General features: G+C 55.1%; 1 protein-coding gene across 1 annotated transcript; it reads left to right on the top strand.

Moving 5' to 3' along the window:
* The first annotated feature begins 3498 nt into the window (after positions 1-3498).
* On the top strand, positions 3499-12265 carry Itpka (inositol-trisphosphate 3-kinase A). Its single transcript, XM_050134492.1, has 7 exons — positions 3499-4185; positions 10232-10328; positions 10405-10621; positions 10731-10935; positions 11129-11230; positions 11486-11557; positions 11680-12265. Exons 1-7 carry the CDS (start codon positions 3703-3705, stop codon positions 11881-11883), a joined length of 1380 nt encoding a protein of 459 aa, XP_049990449.1. The 5' UTR covers positions 3499-3702; the 3' UTR covers positions 11884-12265.
* The last annotated feature ends 38 nt before the right edge of the window (positions 12266-12303 follow it).

The following is a 12303-nucleotide window of genomic DNA, read 5'->3' as shown; positions in this document are numbered from 1 at the left end:
GGTCAGCCAACTGCTAATCCCCAGCCCTGCTATCGTTATGACAGACTCTTCCAGAATATTGTCACAGAGACTAAGTTATTGGGATGGTTGCTGGAGAAGAGGCGAAACCCAGCACCAAGAAATGTCAGAGGCTGAAACTGACAAGGAAGACACCTTGCATGTTTCCTTTTCTAGAAGGGACCTGCTTACTCCCCCTAAAATTGAGGTTGGGCCCTGGTTCCCACCAGTCCTCTCTCCAGAATGCCCTGGGCAGAGCCAGACGGCAGGCAGAGTGACCACTTGAGAATGTTAGAAACACAAACTGACAGACCAAGATTCCCGAAACTCCACCGACAGCTCATTGGAAGCAGGGAGGGAAGCGCTCTAGCATCCTACAGCCAGTGTTCTGGTCGCTCCCTTGTGGTTTTCTTCTGTAAAAAACTGGAATAATAACCACTCCCGGTAACAGGGCCATTTGTCCCCATAACCTTTGCATCTACACAATGCCTGGTTCACTGCAGCGACTCATTGTTTGCTCTGTGCATGAATCAAGATATTCCCACAAAACACTGGAGTCTTATGTTCAGAACATCTCTTAGAAGGCCCACGCATGTGCTACTGGAACGAGATATTTTATTAATCAGATGGATTAGCCAGAAGAAAGTAACACCCCCTCCCCTCCATCACTGAGCTGGTTCCGCTGCAGAGGACCTGGAGTCTCGGAGTAATGGGTTCCTCATTCAAGAGTGCATGATTTTCTGCCCCTTCATTCTCCTTACTTGTCTTAAAAAACTAGAGGCTCTGGAGAGATGGCTCAGTAGTAAGAGTTCTTTTTCCAGAGGACCTAGGTTTGATTTCCAGCACCCACATGAAAGTTAAAACTGTAACTCCAGTCCCAAGGGATCCGACACCCTCCTCTGGCCTCTGTGAGCACTGGGTACTCATGTGGTACACAGATAGGCATGCAGGCAAAACATCCAGATACATAATACAGATAGATGAGGTGGGGGGTGTTCTCTGTGTAGCCCGGAGACCCACCTGCCTTTGCCTCCTAAGTGCTAGGATTAAAGGCATATGCCACCTCACCTGGCACACACACATACATACACACACATGTATACATACACACACACACACACACACACACACACACACACATATATATATATATATATATATATATATATTTGAGAAATTGCACCTGACCTGATAGAGGTGGGGTGGTGAGCAGTAATTTTGCTTCAGCCTCTGGAGTGGAGGATAGAGATAAATTAGAAACCCCCCCACACCCCTACTTTGCTCATCCCCTTTCTAGTCTTCCCCTGTCCTATATTTTGTGCCCCAAGGTTGTCACCCTCCAGGAAAGACTGCCCTCACACATACTGAGTCCAGAGGGCCAGGCACAGAGAGAGGACTCATGCACCTCAGGATGTAGTTTCCCCAGGATATGGGAGGACCACCCCATTGAGATGCCTCAAGGAAGCAGGTTGAAAGCTGGGTGTGGTGCTCCATGCCGGTGATCCCGGCCCTCAGAAGGTTGAGTCAAGATGGGGGTGGGGTGGCACAGGACTTTAATCCCAGCACTCAGGTGGCAAAAGCAGACCAACCTGGTCTACACAGTGAGTTCCAGTACAGCCTGGACTACAGGATGTGACTTTATATCAAGAAATGCAAGGGAAGAGAAGTAGGAAGGCAGGGAGGGAGAAACTTAACACACAGGAATAGAAATCAGGGGCCTAGCCCGGACTCCCTAGCCACGGCTTTGAGCCAGTACTCTAGACAGCATTATGGTTGGAGGCTTCTAACTCTCAGTTCATCCATTGTACTTACCCATCAGACAGGCATGGCAAAGAACAATTTATGTTATTATTGTTGTAAAAATGGTTTTATGTAGCCCAGGCTGGCCAACTTATAGCTTGAACACCAACAAAGAGCAGTTGTTTGGTTCCTGCTACAATGAAGCTAAGACTTGGTAAGTACATTGATATAAGAAGATAAAGAATTGTTCTGGGTTTTCTCTCAGCCCACTTATATCCCAGCATTGCCCGCATACTGCCTGGCATACAGGTACCCAGTAGCAAGTTTTCTCCTCCCTCTTCTCTTCTGTCAGGTTCCCAGTTTACCCTCTGAGGACAGCACCTCTGAATTCCCTGCTACAACCTGGCAATAGCTCTGGGCCTTACAGCTCAAACATCCAGACCCCTACCTGCCCCAGAAAACATGTCTGTGTCCATGCTACTTCTTGACAACATCAAAGGGCAAGAGCTTAAACTTGTGTTTTCTTGTTTCTTGTGCTTTCATTCCCTAAACACACACACTTTTTCTTCCATTGTCAGTCCCTCCCCTGGGATCTTTTTTTCTTGGCCAAAGGTTCTCATTCTCCCTCTGAACACTAATCTCCCCTTCTCTTGGCCCATTTTAAATTCTGTCTGAAGGAAGAAAAGGGAAGACACATACATACTCCACACTCCTGGAGAATTGGGCAATTCTGCAGATGCACCAGCAATCCCAAAGAGGGTACCCCCAACCTTCTGGCATTTAGGGGAACACAGAAAAGTCTGGCTTCTGCTCACAGGAGCCTTGCAGCTCAGCTGGCCGCCAGCATAAAAGGCCACAGACCTGGCCAGAGAAGACAGGGTTTTGCAGTGTCTGAACGTCTGTGTCCGCGCTCTCTTCCCACTTGTGCAGCCCCAGCTCTAGGCCAGGTGAGGTTTTCTTCGATGAGGAGCGTGTCTAAATTTCCACCTGCGCCTGAGAGACTCGTAGAGCATCATACCGTTTTTCCTTTCTTTCGTGCTGGGCACGGAATCCAGCACTTGCCACACGCTAGGCAAGTGTTCTACCACTGAGCTACGCACCCAACCCCATCTCTAAATTTTACTCTCCCAGCGACCCTAAAAAGTTGACAGCTGCCGTATCCAGGCGAATCAGCAGTTCGGAGAGGCGAAAGGACTCTTTTGAAGTTACGAAGCTCCAAAGGAAGGGGGGGGGGGGAAGAGGAGAAATTTAGCATTTCCAGCTGGGGTGGGGGTTGGAAAGGGTGGGGGAAATGCAGGCCAGGAGAAGCTGGGATACTTGGAGTCGGGCTCCACCTCTTGACCTTGTTCTCTTCCCGCAGGGAAGTGGGGAGCTTCGAGGGGCAAGGAGCAGTCTCAGCTCGACCCTGGGCACAGAATCTCCAGTTGGGTGCCTGCCTTGAGGTTTGGCCTCCTTGAACGCCTGATGGCCTTGAACTCTAGATTAAGGGGCCCAAGCCAGAGAAAAGCCCCAGAGACTCAGAAGCCTTTGACCAGGAAGACAGAAACACGGAAAAAAGTACGAGGAAGCGTGTGAAGGAGCAGGCGCAGCTCCTTCCTGTGCAGGTCAAGACCCTTGGATTGCATTGAAGGAATCCTTCAAAAGCCAGGGAGGGCACAAAGTTCAGAGGCGGAGCAATCCATCCCGCCTCCTCGAGGGCAGGTGGAGAAAGACAGTGGAAGTCTGGCCCGAACCTTCCCTGCGACTTTAGGGGAACCGCACGCCTTCTGCGGCTGCAAGGACCGCAGGAGGCCCGCGCTTTCTCAGAAAGTGAAAGGAGTGGGCGGGGGGCGCGGCCGGGGCGGGGCCGGGCGGGCGTTGCCGAGGCTCCGCCCCGGGGCAGTCCCAAGCCCCGGGCGCTGAGCGTCTCCAGTCCCCGCCGCGCCGCGGGCTGGTGGGCTCAGCTGCTACTCCAGGTGTCGGGAGATGACCCTGCCCGGGCGCCCGACGGGCATGGCACGGCCACGGGGCGCAGGACCCTGCAGCCCTGGGCTAGAGCGGGCCCCGCGCCGGAGCGTCGGGGAGCTGCGCCTGCTCTTCGAGGCGCGCTGCGCCGCGGTCGCCGCCGCAGCAGCCGCAGGGGAGCCCCGGGCCCGCGGGGCCAAACGGCGTGGGGGACAAGTGCCCAACGGGCTCCCGCGGGCTGCCCCTGCCCCAGTGATCCCGCAGCTCACCGTGACAACCGAGGAGGACGTGGCCCCGGCCAGCCCCGGGCCGCCAGAGCGGGAGGGGGACTGGCTCCCGGCCGCTGGCTCGCACCTGCAGCAACCACGCCGCCTCTCCACCTCGTCCCTCTCCTCCACCGGCTCCTCGTCGTTGCTCGAGGACTCGGAGGACGATCTACTGAGCGACAGCGAGAGCCGGAGCCGCGGCAACGTGCAGCTGGAAGCTAGCGAGGACGTGGGGCAGGTACGGGCCGCGGGGGCGGGGCCAGCGGGGGCTGCGCGCCGGGGACTCGGCTCCCCGCTGTGCTGGGACCGGCTCGCGTCCCCCGCGGAGAGTCCAAGCCTCACTGCTCGGCCGATACTTGGGGGGGGGGGGAGAGGGACCCCAGGACGACCTCTGGCCTTGGCTCATTTTCGGGGGCTAGGCGGGCGATTGTGGTTGAGCGCTTGGGCGTCTAAAGGAGAGTGAGGAATACACGACCCACCGGGAGGGACCAGGCGGGTCCGCGGGCATACCCGGGGATACTGTCAGGGCTGGGGAGATCAGAGCGGGGTAGCCTTGCCCCGGGAGCCCTGGGGGAGAAAGGGGCGCGTGAGCTCTTGCCTCTTTCTCCTCCCCCTCTCGGTGCCGCGGCCCCACCCCCGCCGTTGCCACGGTTTCCCTCTCCTGAGTGGGAGTGGAGCGGAGCTCCTGGCTCTGCTCCGGAGCCGCTGCCGTCTGCTCCCCGCGCGCGCACGAGGCGTGGACGCGGGAAGGGAGGGGCGCGGGACTGGGAGCTCTAGAACCGAGCGGAACCCAGATCCACCTGGTGCGCCCCCCGCCTCCTCCGGGCCTCCTGCTCCTAAGGGTGGTGGTGAAGAAGGTAAACTGAGGCTGACAGGAGACAGGATTTTGCTTGTTAGTCGCTGCCTCTAGTAGTGTGGATGTTCCAGAGCCAGTTTAACCCTCAGCACCAGCTAGTGTGAAGTGAAGTCACGCGTGGTGTGGCCCTCCTTGGAGAGTAGGGCCATCCCTCACTTCCCACCCCTGTGCTGGAGATTGAACCCAGGGTCTCAAACACTCCACCACTGAGTTTACATCCCCAGCCCGCTTTTATTCTGAGACGGTCTCACTAAATTGCCAAGTTAGATTGGGACACAGCAGGTAGCCCATTCAAGCCTCGAACTTGCTGTTGTCCTGCTTCGGTAATCGCCCTCATTTTAGCGGTGGCCAGATGCTTAAATTAACTGCTCGTGGACTGTGCACCGTTACTCTAGATGCACTTTACCCAAGCGTTCCTCGAGTGGCGGAAGAGACCGGGAACAGCCCGCTCTGCTTCAGTACCCTCCAGCCCTGTCCCGGCGACTTCAAGTGAGAGTAAGACGCGCGCCTGCGTTGCCTAGACACCTTGAGAAAAGCGCTAAGGTGTGGCCTGGGCCTCCTGAACCTGGCATCCCCACACACTGGGATCGGACCAAGGGAGGGAGGCTGTGTAACGACTCGAAGTACAGCTGTGACTCAGAGACTTACAATACCCAGAGAGAGGGGTGACATACAAGAGAAAGGGGGGAGCTCACAGCAAGGCTGTTGTCTCTCCAGATTCCTGTAGTCAGGTGTAGGTGCGGGGGCTCAGTCACGAGTCCGCTGCGCCCCTCGCCCTGACCTGCCAGCGTACCCTCGGCGGGGTGGGCGTTCTTGAGGGGACTCTAGCCGGGGTACTGAGGCGAATGCGAGCGGTGGGAGGACCTCTGAAGAGCCTGAGCCGTGGATCGGCCACTCCCCTGCTCAAATCTCTGACACCTGAGAGGCGGGCCCCAGGGAAGGGCGCGACCGGTGAGCTGGGAGGACCCGGACTGGGACGCAGGCACACCTGCTTTCCTGTTCCGCCGAGGACCCGTCTAAGTACTCAGGGAGAGGCTGAGCGGAGGAGGACCCGAAGTCCAAATCTGGGTGCAGTGTAGGTAGCCCCAGCAGGGGTCAGGACGTCGAGAACAAGCGGAAGTTAGCCATCCCTGGCGAGTCTTCCTCGTCCTTTCCCACCCTTGGTGTCTCCGGGAGCCTCCGGGAGCAGCTCCAGATGGCCTGGCAGGGCCTTTTCAAACTCCCAGGCTGTGTCTTCCAGGCCTTCCCAACCCCCAGCCCGCCGGGGCCTCCCCGAAGGCAAACAGCACCGGAGCTGCAGATAAGCCTGGAGCTGTTGACAGAGGCTGCCTGCGTCTGCGTGGAAGGGCCGGGAGCGGACTTTGCCTCACAGCAGGCTCCACAGCGTGCCAGCCCAGGCTGCCCTTAAGGGCTTTCCCAGGCGGGTCCCCCTGACCGTTAAGGATGCACCTGGGGAAAGATATGGCGGCCTCACTCTGGGCTGCCATCTAGCCATGTCTCACACCCAACTCGAGGCCCTGGAAGGATCTGCCTCCCTCAGCCAGGCTCTCTGACCTTCCCTTCTACTTCCCAGAGCTTGTCTAGCCTGCTCAGATAGGGCATGTAGGACTGGGCAGCTTCGCTCCCTCCAGTGGCCTTTTATCTGATGGAAGGAGAAGTCAGGAACAGGAAAACTGACTTCTCCAGGAGAGAAGCTGGAGATGCCGTGACTCCGAGGCCTTGGCTGTCTCCTCAGACAATCGTGGGGGTGACCCCAAGCAGAGGAGAGGGCATTTGGCTCTTAGGTGGTTTTATTCTCTCAATAATACTCAGGCTAGGTAAGGAGGCCTGGATGCTGTCCCCTCCTGGACTCAGAACCCCCACACATCATTTCCCACTAATTATAGAGTGGAATTTAGGTTAACAGACTTCCTTTTTAAAAAGCAAATGCCCATGGGAAGGTGAAGTCGCGGGTCACTTATACCTTAGTGTAAATCATTTTGTAAATTTAAATTGATTGCTCTCCCCACCATCACCACAGGGAGTGCTAGTTTGATAGGACAATTGGAACATGAGGAGGGGGTGGGGCTGGCAGGAGTTTCAACCAGGATTGGCGACTGTAGAGCAATGGTTCTCAACCTTCCTGATGCTTTGATCCTTCACTCCTTCCTGTGGTGGTGACCCCGGCCATAAAATGATTTCCATTGCCACTTCATAACTCGAACCTTGCTACCATTATGAACTGTAACGTAAATATCTGTTTTCCAATTGTCTTGGGCAACCTCTGTGAAAGGTTCGTTCCTCCCCCAAAGGGGTCGGGACCCACAGGTTTCGACTCTCTGTTATAGAAGCAGGGAGCTGGACGGAAGCTAAAGACAGAGTGAAGGATGTAGTCTGGCAGGAAATAGGCGATCTGGGTTGATGGGAGGAGCAGACATCCCCAAGGCTTCTAAACAGAGCCTAGCCAAGGGAGGGTCTAAGGGTAGGACACAGCAAGTCCCTGCCTATAGAGAAACACTTTCTGCTCATCTATGGGGGTGAGAAATTATCAGAGGGCCCTCCTGTGTCGTCGGGGAGTCCTGGACACAAAACTATCTGGCCTTTGCACCAAATGTCCAGGTGGCCTACGGCTGTGGCTGTGTGTTGGTTGGTAGAAGCAGCCTCTGCGTGGAGGGAGGGCTGGGATCTATCTTCCCTGCTGTTGTTTATCAGCCAAAACCCCCACTCACCCACCAACCCGAGAACGGTTCTCTAGCAGGCTCTCTGGATACATTTGTTTGTGAGTGCGTTATCCTGCAGAAGGAATCGTTCTTAAGAGGGAAGACGGCAGTGAGCTGGTTTCCAGGGCACTTACCTCAACTGGTTCCATGGTTCACCATATCCGGTGTCTGCTGGGGTCTGAGCTGAGATAATGGGCCTGGGAGGCCTTTGCTACCTGCAGAGTTAGCATCTGCTTGCTGTTTGCTTATGTGAGACCCACAAAACCAAGGCAGGGAAGAGACAAGCTGATACTGTTACCGTACATTAACCCATCAGCCAAGTGGTAGTATATACATTTTTAAAAGATCCATCTTAAATGTTTCTCGGACTGGCCTCAAACTTCTAGGTTCACGCCATCTTGCGTTTTCAGTCTCCCAGGTAGCCAGGACCACAGACATATGCCACCATGTCCAATCTACCCATTTCTACCAGGCCCCTCTCCACCTGCAAACCCCTTCACTGAAACCACAGGACCCCAAAGGAAGGGTGGTGCAGTTTCCCCACACAGCCTGGCTGGTCCTAGATCTCACTCTGTAGACCAAAAACCCCTTCACTGAAACCACAGGACCCCAAAGGAAGGGTGGTGCAGTTTCCCCACACAGCCTGGCTGGTCCTAGATCTCACTCTGTAGACCAAGCTAGCCTTGAACTCAAAGATCCACCTCCCTTTGCCTCCAGATTAAAGGTGTGCACCACCACCGCCCGGCTTCCCCCAGAGTTTTGTTAGGCATCTCAAACCACCCGAGCCTTTCGCCATCCTTAAACTCATTCTTTGGATGAAGGCGGTAGCGGGAGGCCCTCAGATCCATCCAAACCTTCACGACACCCTGTAACTGTTTCATCGTGTGAGAGTGTCCTGTCACGTGTATCCCATTTGACCCCCAGAAGGAAACTGCTAGAATGATTGGACCATGGTGAGGAAGCTGGGTTGAGGAAGCAGGTCATGAGGATGCTGACTTCTCTGAGGACTGATTTCCGCGTGTAATGGTGCTAATAGCTGCTCAGATTCATGCTGTGTGTGGGCATCGTGATCATGATTCCCAAGTTGGGTGTGAAAGAAGAGTTTTAGGGTGCTTCTGCTAAATACGCATGCTACATACATCACCTTCCTGGAATTTTACTTGAGGATTCGGGAGGAAGGGAGTTTTATAATAAAACTTGGATCTATTATGCAGCAAAATGCAAACCTTGTATGTATTTAAAGATTTATAAAAGAGGTTTTGAAAGATGTCATGATTTTAGTGGGCTGCTTCTGGCTACGCCCCCAGATCCCTGGGGATTGGACATGTGATCACGCCCTAGCGTGCCTTGTTGGGAAAGGGAGAGCAGTGAAGGCTGTGGGAGGATGAGAAGGTGCCTGGTGTGCAGTAGGCAGTCAGTAAATGGCTCGTGTTAGGGCAGCCGCTACATCCTCCCGGAGGAAACAGACCCACACGGATGGCAGCGCTGCTTGAACACACTGAGCAAAGCCAGGACTGGAAGCGGCTGCTCGCTCCCAACCCAGTGCTCTGCCACCACGCCCACCTCTTCCTCGGCAGTAAACTACCTCCTCGTTTCTGAGCACCCCCCCCCCTTTGGCAGGGAGGCTGGTTCCTGGGTTCTCGTGATTCCTGTATAAGGCAAGCATCTGTGGGACAAGGCTTCAGACAAGACACATCCATGAGCAAATCCCTGCCCATCAAACAGCAGATGCAGGACTGCTGAGCTTGGGATAGGATGTGGAAAGGGCCAGGGTGTGTGGTGCTTTCCGGATTGAGCAGAAGCCCGAGTAATGGCCTTGAGGCCAGAGACAGCACACCTGCAAATACCTACACACACCTGCAGTTTTATCTAAGAGGAGAGCCCTTCAGCTTTGCATTTCATTTTCAGGCCTTAGGGTTTTCCATCCAGATCACAACCAAGGATGACTTGAGCTTTTGACTTTCTCAGCTAGTAAGAAGTGCATGGGATTCCGGGGCAGCTAGGTGGTCTTAGGGAGCCCCGAGGTCTTTCATAAACCTTGGCAGGCTGTCCTCTCTTCCCTGGTCCTATGTAAAGGGTTGATTGTGATTGGTCGGCCTCCCTAAATGAGAGAATTAGGTCCCAAGTGAGTAAATTCAGTATCTAAATTTGGCCCAATTCTCTCCATGCTGAGGAATCAGATAAGGAGGGTCAAACTCAAGCCTCACTGGTTACAACAGTTCAGAAAGAGTAATTGTCTCCCCATTCCACAGATAGGAAAAAACCCAATACACAGAAGCATTTTTCTCGGGCCTCCTGAGGTCTTGGTAGAAATGCAGATGTTTAGTTCCAACCCTGGCTGACTCAGGATGTCCCTATGGGAGACCTCAGACTCAGCATCAAGGGTGGCCTTCAAGTGGTTCTGATAGCCACAAAGTTCAGAAACCTTACAGAAGAATTAAGTAACCTGCCCACTCAGTGGCAGAGCTGTGTTCAGCCCTAAGTCTTCTGCTGCTAAATCTCGGGCTCCTTTCAGACTTTTTGAGAAGCTAGAATGACCTTCCCCCTGCCCGTCTCAGTACCTGCCACACTGGCTCACAACACATTTTCTTTGGGTAGGTGGCTGAGTGAGTGAGTGAGTAGTTGAGGCTTGAATGCGGCTAGTGGGGTAGTCAGGTTGGACTCCTGCACTAGCGGGGGAGGCTTACACGGTAGAGAGATGCTGACCTACCTGCGCTTGTTGCTTTCAGAAAAGCCACTGGCAGAAGATCCGTACCATGGTCAACCTGCCTGTCATGAGTCCTTTCAAAAAGCGCTACTCTTGGGTGCAGTTAGCGGGGCACACAGGTGAGCGTCAGTGCGGGCGGGTGAGGTTATTGTGACAGGAAGGAGCTGGGCAGTTCTAACTGGAGCCCTTCTACAGGGAGTTTCAAAGCTGCGGGCACCAGCGGCCTGATATTGAAGCGCAGCTCGGAGCCAGAACACTACTGCCTGGTGCGGCTGATGGCCGATGTGCTGCGCGGCTGTGTTCCCGCCTTCCATGGTGTAGTGGAGCGGGACGGTGAAAGCTACTTGCAGTTACAGGACCTGCTGGATGGCTTTGATGGCCCTTGCGTGCTTGACTGCAAGATGGGTGTCAGGTTTGTGTCCCCTCTCTTGGTAAGGCAGAATCAGTGAGGGAACCAAGGAACTGGGCTAAAAGCTCACATGGGGGTCCTTCATGCTCTGGCCCCGACCTGCACCTCACAGAACTTACCTGGAGGAGGAGCTGACCAAAGCACGCGAGAGGCCCAAGCTGCGGAAGGACATGTACAAGAAGATGCTGGCGGTGGACCCTGAGGCACCTACTGAGGAAGAGCATGCGCAGCGCGCTGTCACCAAACCGCGCTACATGCAATGGCGCGAAGGCATCAGCTCCAGCACCACGCTCGGCTTCCGCATCGAGGGCATCAAGGTGGGTCAAGCTTCCTTGGCTTTGCAAGGCTTTTCTGACCTCTTGCCTCAACTGCCACCAGGAGACGCCCTCTGGTCGCCATCTCTTGGTCCCCAGAGGTTAAAGCCCCAGGGAGGTACCACTGCCCTTTGCATGATCCTCTCTCCCCTCAGATGGGTCCGGGTCCCTGATACTCCTTGCCCACCTCCTTCAGAAAGCCGACGGATCTTGCAGCACTGATTTCAAAACTACACGAAGCCGAGAGCAGGTGACTCGTGTCTTTGAGGAGTTCATGCAAGGAGATGCCGAAGTGCTGGTGAGAGGAGGTCCTAGAACCCTGAGGTTTGGGCACACCTGTTTACAAGAGTGCCTCGTGGCCATTCTTTCTAACGTCCTTACCTATGCCACCCCCAGGGGTCGCACTTCCCTCGTTGTACCCTAATTGTTTGACCTCTGCTCCTGGGGTGGGTGGTGTCTCCCTCCCCACAGCGTTTGTCAAACTGAAGTGCACCTCAATGTCAGTAGAGCCTCCCTTGGCGCGAGATTAATTTGTCCACACTAACCCTTCCAGAGGAGGTATCTGAACCGCCTGCAACAGATCCGGGACACCCTGGAGATCTCAGATTTCTTTCGAAGGCATGAGGTAAGAGGTGGATGGGCTGGGGACTGTGGGGACTGGCTTTGTGCTTTGTGAAAGAGAGAACGGGAAGGGGGGGGTCTCTGGGAGAAGCAGGTGGCCTGACTGCCATGGGGGGGGGCCGGCAGGTGATTGGCAGCTCACTCCTCTTCGTGCATGACCACTGTCATCGTGCTGGCGTATGGCTCATCGATTTTGGCAAGACCACACCCCTCCCCGACGGCCAGATCCTGGATCATCGGAGACCCTGGGAGGAGGGCAACCGTGAGGACGGCTATTTGCTGGGGCTGGACAATCTCATTGGCATCTTGGCCAGCATGGCTGAGAGATGAGGCTGGGCCCATGTCCCCACCCGCCACTTGGGCCGGCTGGTCAGACAGATGTGGACAGGTGGCTGCATCCCCACCATGCATGCCAGCAACAGACTGGAACCCCGCTGGGCGGGCAGTTCACATGGTCCTGCAGGACCAGGTGCCATCCACTAAGGGGGTATACTACCAATACCAGGAGTTGGCCTCCACACAGGCCTGTGTCCCCGAGCCGAGTGACACTGGTTTACAGGAGGGGAAGGAAACAATGGGCTTCTCCCTCAGTCCAGCTCAAGTGGCGTTGCACCTCCCTAGAGGGGCCAGACCCAGAATTTTATTTCACAGGTGTACAGACTTACTGGTTTACCCTCCTATGCTACAGTGGGCACCCTTCCTAATAAAACTCAAAGACACAGCTTCTGTGACTCAGGCCTCATCCCCTTC

The sequence above is a fragment of the Alexandromys fortis genome, unplaced genomic scaffold (assembly GCF_014885135.2).
Source record: "Alexandromys fortis isolate MF-2015 unplaced genomic scaffold, M_Fortis_MF-2015_v1.1 scaffold_6, whole genome shotgun sequence".
Lineage (NCBI taxonomy): Eukaryota > Metazoa > Chordata > Mammalia > Rodentia > Cricetidae > Alexandromys > Alexandromys fortis.
This window is presented reverse-complemented; position numbering and strand designations above follow the sequence as displayed.